The sequence below is a fragment of the Muscardinus avellanarius genome (genome assembly GCF_963383645.1).
Source record: "Muscardinus avellanarius genome assembly, chromosome: 10".
Classification (NCBI taxonomy): domain Eukaryota; kingdom Metazoa; phylum Chordata; class Mammalia; order Rodentia; family Gliridae; genus Muscardinus; species Muscardinus avellanarius.
Genome location: NC_137796.1, coordinates 47,957,484 through 47,970,246, shown reverse-complemented (window position 1 = coordinate 47,970,246; position 12,763 = coordinate 47,957,484). Strand labels below are relative to the sequence as shown.

General features: G+C 49.9%; 1 protein-coding gene across 1 annotated transcript; it reads right to left on the bottom strand.

Moving 5' to 3' along the window:
* Nucleotides 1-217: 217 nt before the first annotated feature.
* Nucleotides 218-1,234, bottom strand: LOC308268428 (free fatty acid receptor 2-like; the record flags this gene model as incomplete). The annotated part of the gene is made up of 1 exon (XM_080703558.1): nt 218-1,234. One exon carries the CDS (start codon nt 1,232-1,234, stop codon nt 218-220), a length of 1,017 nt encoding a protein of 338 aa, XP_080559684.1.
* Nucleotides 1,235-12,763: the final 11,529 nt, after the last annotated feature.

Sequence of the window (12,763 nt, the reverse complement as noted above, 5' to 3'; positions counted from 1 at the left end):
AGGGGAAGGTAAGCAATTCAGGCTGACATTCCAGGACACCGGGGCTGTGGCTTACCAGGAGGCAGTACTGGCCATTAATAACCAAGCGTCAAAAATCCCAAGGAGCAGATGGAAACGCTCGCTTGGGGGTGAGTTGGGTTGAGGTGCCCATGATTCTCCTTGCCTCTTTGGTGGGTGCTGGAAAACTCACTCTTGTTCTGACTCAGTTGCCCCCCTTTTAGAGATTCCCTCGCCCACAGGTGACACCCAGCCGGCCCATCTCCTCCCCTGGGAAGCTGATACTGGCCGTGCCATTTTCTTCCTCTGAGGAGGGCTCTCGGGCCCCCCTGCAGCCCCCTGACGGCGAGGCCCCCCAGTCCCGCAGCCTCTGCAGCTCTCTGGCAAAGGCTTTGCGCACCGCGGAGGAGGAGAAGTAGAAAATCAGGGGGTCGATGCAAGCGTTCAGGGCGCTGAACAACACCGCGCACACCCGCCAAGTTTGACTGCGCTCCTGGAAGAAGCCCACCACGTGGGACACGTTGTAGGGTCCAAAACAGACCAGGAAGTTGAAGAGGGTCACGGCGGCCAGCGCCACGGCTCTCCGGCGCTTCCGGGCGCCCACGTGGGGCATGGACAGCATGATGCGCACGAAGCGCCAGTAGCAGAAGATGGTGACGGCCATGGGGATGAAGAAGAGGACCAGGCACAGCTCCAGCCGCACCGGCAGCACCACGGCCAGCTGCTCCGGGGAGAAGTTCTCGTAGCAGACCATCTCCTCTCCGAGGCCGACCTGCTGGGTGGAGTTCAAGTACTGGACGATGATCACGATGGTGCAGTGGCCGAAGGACAGGACGCAGGAGACCACGGCGGCCACCGCGCCGTACAGCGGGCGGCGGGCCAGCTTGTACCACACCGGGAAGGCCACGCTGCGGTAGCGCTCGAAGCTGATGCCCGCCAGCAGCCACGTGCTGCAGTAGATGCCGCTGTAGAAGCCGAAGCCGGTGAGGGCGCAGAGGGCTTCCCCCAGCGGCCACCGCAGGTCGTAGGCGGCTTCGATCATCTTGAAGGGCAGCAGCAGCAGCAGCAGCAGGTCGGCCAGGGTCAGGCTGAGCAGCAGGATGTGCACGGGCGCCGGGTGGGGCTGCCGGACCCGGCCCAGGAAGGCCCGCAGGGCCAGGAGGTTGGCGGGGAGGCCCACCAGAAAAGATAGGATGTAAATGAAGAGGAGTCCTACACTGCGGGGTCTTGGGGCCATCCTCCCTGAAGAGACGAGCGAAAGACCGAATCAGAGCTTTGAGTATTTCCCAGGCCCCAACCACAACCTCCCTGCCGCCTCTCTCCTGTTTTCGGGGTAATTATTGCTAACCCTGCAAATGGCATCCTTCTGCTTCCTGTGGGTCATGGAGGAAGAAGGCCACCTGCTTCCCCATCAAAATTTTCAGCATCCTTTTCTCCATATCCTCCCTACCCTCCTTTAAAGGAAGGGTTGGAAGAAGAAGAAGAAGAAAAAGAAAAAGAAGCAGAGGAGGAGGAGGAGGAGGAGGAGGAGGAGGAGGAGGAGGAGAGCTCCTTAAGATTTTTTTTCTCTTCCTCCTCCTTTTCTCCTCCTCTTCCTCCTTCTCCTCCTCCCCCCCCCCTTTTGGAGATCAAACCTAGGGCCTTTTGCATGCTAGGCAAGCACTCTACCACTGAGCTACATCCCCGACCCTTTAATTTTATTTTGAGACAGGGTCTTGCTATGTTGCCCAGGCTGGCCTCAAAATTTCAAGCTTCCTGTCTTGGCCCCTGATTTGCTGGGACTACAGGTGTGTGCCACCATGCCCAATAAAAATAACAACAATTAGTTCCCTAGGAATTTTCTGTTTCAGAAGCCCCCCCCCCCAGGAAAAGTTCGGAGATGTTCAGGTCTCTACCAGAAAGGGCATTTATGAGGTCCATTGTGTCTCTAGTGTGTATGTATATATGCATGTATATGTATGTTTGTGTGTGTGTGTTTATGTATATTGTGTGTATGGGCTCCTGGGGATTGAACCCAGGGACTGTCTACTTTTGGGCTACAACTCTTGCCCTACTTTTTATGGAAACAGGATCTTGCTAGGTTCCTGAGAGTCTTGTGGAGTTGCTGAGGCTGGAAACGTGCGATCCTCCCGACTCAGTCTCCAAGTGCTGGGGTTACAAGCATGTGGCCTCAGGTCTGGCTCTGTCTTTAGTATTTAGAACTGTGCTAACCCATAGTAGGTGCTCAACAAATATCTGTGGATAAATGAATGGGTTTGTGATTGGAGGGGAAGCAAAAACTTCATCACAAAAAGTAAGACAAGACTGAGTTTTCAAATTCCTCTCTCTCTCTCTCTCTCTCTCTCTCTCTCTCTCTCTCTCGTTCTTTCTTCAAGTCATTGCATAGGAACACAAGATCCTCAGCTGCACCTCTGAAAAGGGGAATTTGGTTAAGACTAAGGGGAAAATAGGTTGAGCCCTTCATGCCCAGCTTCTCAATTCCACTCTGAGCTTTTCTCTCTTTTTCTTTCTTTCTTTCTTTCTTTCTTTCTTTCTTTCTTTCTTTTTTTTTTTTTTTTTTTGCGGGTCTGGGGATGGAACCCAGAGGCATTTGACCTCTGAGCTATGACCCCTGCCCAACTTTTTATTCCTTATTTTGAAACAGGGTCTCACTGAGTTGCGAAGGGCCTCACTAAGTAGCTGAGGCTGTCCTTGAACCGTGATCCTCGAGTCTCAGCCTCCCGAATGCTGGGATTACAAGCGTGCGCCACCACACCCGGCTGACTCTGAGCTTTTCAAAGGAAACTTGTAGGTTTGGGTGGAAGATGGAAGGGGCCTGACCACACCTCACATCGGTGGTGGACTCTGGGCAAATCATGGGCCACTCTCGGCATCACCTTCACCCCCTCTGCACCACATTGAGCCAGTGACTCCTTAGTACTGCCACACTCCCCGGACGCCACCGCAGAGCACTCTGTCCTGCCTCCAAGAAGAAGCATAAGACAGGAGAAGCGAGCAGGTCAAGAGTAACCTTAAATCTCCTCGATGTATCATTCAAGGTAGGCAATTACAATAACAGGCAAAGGGCTGGAGGTGTATCTCAGGGGTATAGCATGTGCTTAGCAGCATGTGTTCCTAGGCTCAATCCCAGCATTAATAAAGAAAAAAAAATCGAATTAAGCCAGACTTCTTAACCTAGTCCTAGTAACACGTTCTTGCTGGCTCATCTGCATGTCTTGTTCAGCATTTTTTTTTTTCATGGTACTGGGGATTGAACCCAGGGACATTCTACCTCTGAGCTACACCCCCAGCCCTATTTTGTTTTTTATTTTGAAACAGTCTCACTAATTGCCAAGGGTATGGCTAAATTGCGGAGGCTGGCCTCAAACTTCCAGTCCTCCCATCTCAGCCTCTCAAGTATAGGGATTACAGAGATGTACCATGGCCAGCTAATTTTTATTTTTTATTTTTTGGACTGGGGATTGAATCCAAGGGCATTCTACCTCTGAGCTATACCTCCAGCCCCTTTTAATTTTAAATTTGAAGCAACGTCTTGCTAAGTTGCAGAGGGCCTCACTAAGTTGCTAGGACTGGCCTTGAACCTGTGATCCTCCTGTCTCAGCCTCCCAAGTACTGGGATCACAGGTGTGCTCTACCATGCCCTGCTCTTTTAGCATTTGAGAATCTGGGAAGTAGAGGGCCAGAGCATGGGAGATGCCTGGCCTGTATGGGGCTGAGTTCATCTTTGAATTCCCTCTTTCTTGCTTTCCCCGGCCGGCCGTGCCTGTACCACATCTCCACAGACTGCCCTGGCTCCTCTTCCATTTTGTGACTTCTCCCTGAGTCCATGCTGTCATCCACACGCCTTCCTTCTAGCGCACCTCTCCCTAGCAGAGCGGCCCCCAGCCCGTCCCCTGGGCGCCAGCAAGGCGGGCCCCTTGCCTTTTCCTGCAGGCAGCTGGTGGCTTTTCAAATACGCAGGGTCTCCGGCGCAGCCGTCCGACTCTCCCACTCTTTCCTCTTCTACACACAGCAGCCTTTATACCTGGAGGGGTCATGTGGCTAGAGAGAGGAAGGTCACTAGTGGAGCTCTTTCCTAGTCAGCTTGACCCCGTCTCTCGCCAGGTCCCGTCCCCCCAAAACATACTTCTCCCAGAACCCAAACTGCAACCGTCCTTCCGGGCTTCCTTCTCCCTCTGAGTTCTCAGAGGCTGCGTTCTCTTTCCTTTCCCAGGGACAACGATGCCAAAGGATCCTGCGCCCACAGCTACTTCTCATGCCTACTTCACCTGCTCCTCCCTGGTTCTTCTTTTGAGGCCCCCGACCTGGTCAATGTCTCATCCTAGCCAAGTATGGTGGCACACGCCTTGGAGGCTGAGACAGGAATATTGCGGGTTTGAGGCCAGCCTCAGCAGTCTAATGAGGCCTTAACTAGTCTCACTATTTAATGAAAGCTGTTGTGTGTATGTGTGTGTGTGTGTGTGTGCGCGCATGCGTAACTGGGGATTGAACTACACCCTAGCCCAATTTATTTCTTATTTGGAAACAGGAGCTTGCTAGGTTGATAAGTCTCACTACTTGCCGAGGCTGTCCTCGAACCTGCCTCACCTTCTCAAGCACTGGGATTATAGGACTACGCCACCACACCCGGCTCGTTTGTTTGAATTGTAGAATTGGGGCTGGAACCCACTCACTGGCCCTATTTTATTTTTTATTTTGAAACAGGGTCTTTCCAAGTTGCTGAGACTGGCCTCGAACTTTCAATCCTCATGTCTCAGTCTCACAAATACTGGGATTGCAGGTGTGAGCCTTGGCACCCAGTTCAAGACCCTGTTTCAGAATAAAAATGGGAAATGGGCTGGAGGTGTGGTGCAGAAGTAAAGAGCCCTGGATTCAACCCAACACCTCCCCTACCCCCCAAAAAGTCCAGTTCTTCTTTCAGGAGGCCCCAGTTGACACTGGTTACAATTAAGACATTACTCAACTTCCTCTGGCTTCTTAGATATGCTTCTACTGAAGCCGGGTGAGGTGGTGCGCACCAGTAATTGGGGGCAGAGACGGCTACTTAGTGAGGACCTCTGCAACTTAGTGAGATCCTGTTATAAAATAAAGAATAAAAAAGAGGGCTGGGGATGTAGCTCAGAGGTAGAATATGCCTCTGGGTTCAATCCCAGGAACCTCAAATAAAGGAAGAAAGAAGAAAGGAAGAGAAAGAAAGAAAGAAAGAAAGAAAGAAAGAAAGAAAGAAAGAAAGAAAGGTGTTCCTGAGCCCTGTGATCCCTGCATGGCTGTAAACCCTATACTTGGGAGGCTGAGACAGGAGGACCACAGATTTGAGGTCAGTCTCAGCAGTTTAAAAAGAATCTCAACAACTTAGCCAGGCGTGGTGGCGCACACTTGTAATCCTCACGCTTGGGAGGCAGAGACAGGAGGATCGCGCAGGTTCTAAGCCAGCCGCGTGCACTGGCTTAAGAGACCCTGTTTCCAAATAAAAATGTAAAAATAGGTCTGGGAGTGTAGCCCGGAGGTAGAAGGGCCTCCAGGAACCCCAGTACCACCAAATATATAAATAAATAAATAAATAATCTCAACAACTTAGCACTATCCTGATTCAAAACAAAAATTAAATATAGGACTAAAGGTCTAGCTCAGAGTGCCTCCAGGGTCCCCAGTACCAAGAGGAAGGAGGTGCTCCTACGGATGGAGACCACGCTGACTCCACGTTGCTGCAGGGTGAGCTGGGCTCGGGTCTTTCTTTCCATTCATTCCCAGCCTGAGCCACCTCTCCTCTCACTGAAGACACAGACGTCACGCATTGCTTGGTGTCTCTTAGGGATGTGCACAGTCTTGCCACCAGTTGCCTGACCCTGCTGAGTGTTTCCAGTGGTAACGATCTCTTATCACTTAGTTCATCCTGGTACTCAGGGGATCTCTCTATATTTCTTGCTTCTTGGCCCACCCCCAGCCCACAAAGCGCCTATCCCCAAATAGACATTCAGAAGGTAGTTTTGACCTGGACAAGGTGGTGCATGCTAAGAGATTGAGACTGGAGGACTGCAGGTTGGAGGCCAGCCTCACAAATTTAGCAAGAATCTTAGCAATTTCATGAGACTCTGTTTAAAAATAAAGTAAAATAAAATAAAATAGGCTAGGAGGTATAGCTCAGAGGTAGAAAGTCACTGGGTTCAATCTCCAGCACCAAATAATAATAATAATAAGATAACAAATAAAAAATAAAAATAGGAAGCCAGGTGTGGTGGCACATGCTTGTAACCCCTGCGCTTGGGAGGCTGAGACAGGAGGATTGCGCAGGTTCGAAGCCCGCCTTGCTGGCTTAAGAGACCCCGTTTCCATTCGGGAGGCTGAGCCCAGAGGATCGCGGTTCGCAGATAGACTCAGCTACTTAGTGAGGCCCTCCGCAACTCAGTGAGACCTGGTTTCAAAATAAAGAATAAAAAATAGGGCAGGGGGTGTAGCTCGGAGGTCAAAATGCCCCTGGGTTCTACTCCCAGACCCACAAAAAGAAGAAGAAGAAGAAGAAGAAGAAGAAGAAGAAGAAGAAGAAGAAGAAGAAGAAGAAGAGGAGGAAGGGAAGAAGACCCTGTTTCCAAGTAAAAATATAAAAAATAGGTGTCTGGGAGTGTAGCCCGGAGGTAAAAGGGTTTTCAGGAACCTCAGTACCACCAAAAAAAATAAAATAAAGTCATAAAAATAGGGCTGGGGATGTTGCTCAGTGGTAGAGTGCCCTGGAGTTTAATCCCTAGTCCAAAAAAAAAAAAACAAAAACAAAAACAAAAAAAAACAAAGATAGTTTTTAAAAGCTTGATACAGGCAAGAAGAAGGCAACATAATTTCTCTTTATGCTTTTACTATTTGCATTTGATTTAGCAACAGAGTCTTACTGGAAAGGTGAGAATTGCTGGGTGGAGCTGCAAAACCCCTAAATCCTAGCACTATCCCTATCCCTTGCCTCTAACAGGGGCTCAGGTGCTGTGGAGGGCAGGGTGGATGCTGGATGAGTTTGCAAGAGCCTGCATGCCCAGGATACAAGCTGAAGTATGTTGGAAGCCAGGTGTGGTGGCCCAGGCCTGCAATCCCTTGGGAGGTGGAAAGAAGACTGAAGGTGCGAGGCCAGCTGTGGTAACTCAGCAAGATACTGCTTCAAAAGTAAAGGGCTGGGGGCCGTAGCTCAGAGGTAGAAGGATGCTGAGTTCAATTCCTAGTTACCCCCCCCACCGCCGCCGCCACACACAAAGCACATTGGAAGCACCCTTTTTGTCTTCTGAACCTTATTTTCATTTTGCCATTTAAGTTATGGGTATTGAGACAACCTTGGTGCTGAGTCCTGGGGTCACAGAGGAAGACGGGGGACACTTCGTGTCCTGCAGAATCAGCAGGTTGTGGCACAGAACTCACGGGAAGTCACAGCCATCGGTTGGCACGAAGCTCCCCCAGCACCTGCCACACGGTCGCATCACTCTATCCATCGCCCGGACGGTAAACCTGGACCAGCCAACCAGGCCGGCAGTCTACATGAAGGAAGGGAATCTAGAGGGCCCCATGGTAGCGTGCGTTTCAAAGGCCAGGCTAAGGGGACAGGCCTGGGCTGAGAAGGGATATTTGAACCGTGAGAGAGAACCAGGCATGGGAAGAACAATCGGCAGCGGGCCCGCGCTGGCCTTGGGGGAGGGACAGGAAGGAGACGAGGTCAGGCCGCTCATAGGCCCGGGCCGGAGGAAGAGTGCACAGGACGGAGTGATGGCTGCCTCACCCTTGATCGGATCGTCCCCTCCTGGCCTTTGATGTGTCCTGAGAAGCTGCAGCAGCCAGTCGGCATCTAACAGCCCCTTCCAGATCTGCTCCTTCCACGCAGAGCCAAGCTGTCTGTCCTCTTGACAGACTGGACAAAGGTCAGACATGGGACAATGAAGCAGAGTGACAGAGGACACTGTAAGACATCCTGAGGTCTGTGGCCACACCTACAGCCGCACGTGCTACCAGGAGAAGCACAGAGAGAGGGCAGTGGGCTCAGCAGGGACCAGGGCTGGCCGTGCTCCCAGCAGCCTTTGCACCGGGCCTTCGGATCGGCTCAGCCCACTGCTGCTCAGGCAAGCCCCTTAGAAGCCGGCGATGGTCTGAGACCAGGGAACCTCATTTGCTGAGAAGTGCAGATTTATTGGCTGCCTCTCCTCCACCTGCGGCTGCTGGTCGAGGCCCTCATTTCCAGCATCTTGGGAGCAGGGACCCGAAGACACAGACGTTGCCACCCCATCTCTGCAGTCGCTCAGGTCCACCTCCCGAGAGGCACCTGCAACTCTCACTTCCCAGCTCTGTCTGACATTGACTCCATCCGCAGCCCTGGTCCACTCCCGTGTGTGGGAGTGGGGTGGGGTTCTGGGGAATCTATTTCTGAGCTACACCTCTAGTCCTTTTTAAAAGCTTTTTATTTTGATACAAGGTCTTGCTAAATTGCTGCGGGTCTCACTAAGTTGCTGAGAGTTTCACTGAGTTCCTGAGGGTGGTCTTGAACCTGAGATCTTCTTGCCTTAGTCTTCAAAGCACTGGAATTTCAGGTGCGTGCTGCCATGCCCGTGTCTGCTCACAGGAGAGCAGCTTCTTCCGTACCCATACCCATCGTGCCAGTTCAGGCCATCCTACCTCTCAACTATCTGGTCGCCCTGCTCCAGGCTGCCCTCTTCAGTTCTTTCTCCACACAACAGCTGGAATGACCCTTTTAAAATATAGGCCAAGTCCTTCAATCCCACAATGGCTCTCTGGCTCTGTCATCAAACCTGGAGTCCTTACATTGTGCTACCTCGTAGGATGTGCGCACACGCACTGCATAGTAGGATATAAATTTCACCACGACAGCTGGACTTCTGTCCCAAGCCTTCTCTGATCTCATCTTCAACTCCTTTCTCCTCTCTCCTTGTTATTTGAAACATATCTTGGGGGGTAGCAGTACATTTCGATGCTATCTTTAAAAATGAAAAAAAAAAATCATGTATCATTTGACCCAACAGGGTGACAGCTACTGATTCATTATATGGATATACTTTCCCATGTGTGTGAAGAAATATTTTCATAGCCAAGTGTTGTGGTGCATCCCTGTAATCCCAGTATTTTGGATGCAGAAACAGGAGGGTTACAGATTTGAGGCCAGCCTCAGCAACTTAGTGAGACACTGTTTCATACTTTTAAAACATTTAAAAAAGTGATAGGGTGTAGCTCAGAGGTAGGATGCTCCTAAGTTCAATCCCCAGTACAAAAATATTTTTTTCGTCGTAGGTTTGTGTCTTTATTTTGTGTTGATAAAAGATTAGGAACATCCTATCTCCATCAGTAAAGGTTCTAGTTTAACAAAGACGATGGGGCCTGACTGTAGTAGCAATCCAACGCACCTGCCACAAGGATGAGGCAGGTCTATTTATATATGTCAGTGTCGATCAGACTCTAAGATATGTTGGTCAGTGAAGAAAGCAGGGATTATACAAGAGCTGTGAGTTGCACATCCACACAGGCAGTACCTCCCGAGCAGCCCCTGGTCCTGGGGACCACAGCAAGCAGGGCAGACTCCTATAGCTGAGGTCCCATTGCAGCAAGACAGGCCACAGATGGAGACCACAAAGCTGAGGACTAAGCTGAGTGGGAAGACAGTCTGGAAAGGCCCAGGCCTCGGAGGAAGTGGTGCTGGAGGAGACACCTGCTAGCAGGGGGGCGGCGCCTGGCTGGGGACAGTCCAGCCAGAGGGACAGTAGCCCTGAGATGGGCTGCAGTCTGAGGCTCCTGAGGAGCCAGGACGGCTGCAAGGGGGTTGAGTAGGAGCACAGCTGTGGGATGCGGTCAGGGCAATTATCAGGATGTAAATCATCTGAGGCCTGTGGTGTGATCAAGATGTAGAATGATATCTGGAGTGGCTGGGAAGCCCTGGAGGGCAGAGGCCGAGTGAGGACTGGTTGGGGGGAAGGGTACCCAGAAAGTGGGCTCAGTGGCTATCTCTGGAGGAGTATCTGGGCATGGGAGTGGATCCTCATATATCCTTTTATACTATGGTGTGTTGGGGGGGGGACCTGATATGTATATGCATTTGCATTTATGTAGAATTTATTCCCCAAATAAAAAGCAAGCAAAAATGTTCACCGCTGCCAAGTGCAGGGGCACTTGCCTGTACTTTCTGAGATAGGAAGATTGTAGGTTTGAGGCTAGACTTAGCAACTTAATAGAACCTCAGCAACTTAGCAAGACCCTGTTTCAAAATAAAAAATATAAAGGGCTGGGGATATAGCTTGGAGGTAAAATGCCCCTGGGTTCAGTATCCAGTATGGAAGGAAGGGAGGGAGGGAGGGGCATAGCCATAAGCCTCACAGCAGTCGGATCTGTGTGCCGCATCCTTACCCACACTTGCTATCACCCAGCTTGTGAGAGACGGCCAGGCGATGGATGTGGAGTGATGTCTCTGTGCTTTTTCAGTGCAGTTTTGTTCTCCTAATTATTAAGGGGCCGTGCGTCTCTCAATAGAGTTCAGGCTTTCATAGCTCATAGTCACTGGGCTGGACGAGTGACGGCTCTTAATTTCAGCAACAGGGGCCAGTTCTGGCTCATGTAGGGTTTGGTGCTAAGATATTGGGTAGCTTGGATATTTGCCACAAAGGCTGGGGAACCAGGCTTCAAGAATGAAGGGAGCCATGCTTGGGTGTGGGTGGATGGTCCAGGAGCATTCGGCATTGCTCCACGTGTGGGATCTGCCCTTGGGCAGCAGCCTCTCCATCCAGGCAGACTGGTCATGCTAGCTGCCAAGAGCTACACTAGATGTTGAGAGATGCTGAGTGACAGAGAGGCAAATTACTGCACACCACCCTAATTTTTTCTTAGAGCAAACACTCGGGCTACAGCACCTCAGGTGCACTTCCTCCCCCAGCTCCAGGGCCGGGCCCTGGGAGGGCTGCGTGTGTTAAATGATTTACTCCCTCAACCCAGCCAACCTCCAGCCACCTGTGCGTTTCCAGGCAACGTCTATCCCTCTGTCCTAGTATCTGTTCTAGGATGGCCAGAGTCAAGATAATGAAGGTTCTTTCATTATCATTTCTTTAAAATTGAAAAAACAGCCAGGCATGCTGGTGCATGCCTATAATCCCATTACTTGGGAGGCTGAGACGGGAGGATCGCAGGTTCAAGACCAGCCCCAGCAACCTAGTGAAACCCTCCACAGCCTAGTGAGACCCTGTTTTCAAGCAAAAAATAAAATAAATTTTTGGGGGGGGGCTCAGAGGCAGTAGAACATCCCTGATTTCAATCCCCAGGACCAAAAAAAAAATTTAATTGCATAATATATCCTCATTATAAAAAAAATCAAATAATACAGAAGTAAAATATGAAATGCTGTTTCACTTCTCCCTTCCTAGGGGTAACTTTAGTTTTGTTTATATCAACATATGTGCATATAGAAATGCACAGTTTAAAATGCACGAATAAAATCATTCATTCCATGGCTCTAGTGATCATCTCATGTCAATACATACAGATCCACTAAATTCTTTCTAAAGCTACTTGGCATGTTATTTTAGGACTTTCTTATAATTTATGTTATCACTTAGGACCAATTTCCCTAGTTTCCAGTTCTTTTGTTATAATGAACAGAGCTTCAGTGAATCTCTCTCTCTCTCTCTCTCTCTCTCTCTCTCTCTCTCTCTCTCTCTCTCTCAGTACATTTGGTCAGCTGGACTTTGGGATATATAATTGATGCTATTGCCAGGTCTAAGAGATGTACTCTAAATTTTTTGATAGGTATTTTCATGTAACCTCTTTGAAAGTGTTTAGTAATGTACACCTACCCCTACAAACTGTATGTGAGAACATCTGTTTCCATGCACCGTTTCCAGCACTGGCTCTTCGGATCTCTAACACTTCCTGCTAATTAGGAGGAGTAATAATGACATTTTCTTGCTTTAGATGACATTTGGAGGATTTCTCTGTACTTAAGCCACCTGAGTTCATTTCACATCAGTATAAGGAAAGATGTATTATTTAGCAAATGTCAGGATAGTTAACTATCTACTTAGAAGAATTACCACTAAATTACAAATGTACAATCCAGTTGAATTAAAGATCAAGAACCTGTGCGATCCTCCTGTCTCGGCCTCCCAAGCGCGGGGATTACAAGCGTGCGCCACCATGCCTGGCACTATGCCATCTTATATAAGGGACTTGAGCATCTGCAGATTTGGTATGAGGAGGATCCTGGAAGCAGTCCTCCTTGGGTACAAAGAGAAGATTGTAGTAATAAATGAAACAGACATGGTGGCTGCTGTTGTGGCCTTGCTAGGTTAGTAGGAGGAGTCACATTAAACAAATGAACACACACAAAGACGCAAATCAAGCTGCCATAGCATGGCATAAGATAGTATCAAAGGGGAGGGACACTGGGACTGGTGATGAGGGCAGTCTCTCTATTGCAGATACCACTAGAGAGAAACTCTGGAAGAAGGGGGTGAGTGGGCCAGGTAAAGCACAGACATGGAGAGTCTGGCCTGCCTGAGGACCAGAGAGAGAGAGGGCCAGGCCTGCAGAGGCACCTCAGTGAAGTGGGATGTCCCAGGGAGTGACGAGAGAGGCGGGACCAGATGGAGCACGGCCTGGAGGTCCAGAAAGAGGGGTCCAGGATGGGAAGCTCTGGAAAGGCTTTATTGCAGGTAGTGACACGATCCAATTTATGTTTCTCAAAGGTCCCTCTGGCTGTGATAAGAACTAATGGAGATGGGGACGAGAAGAAAGCCAGGTTAGAAGCTTT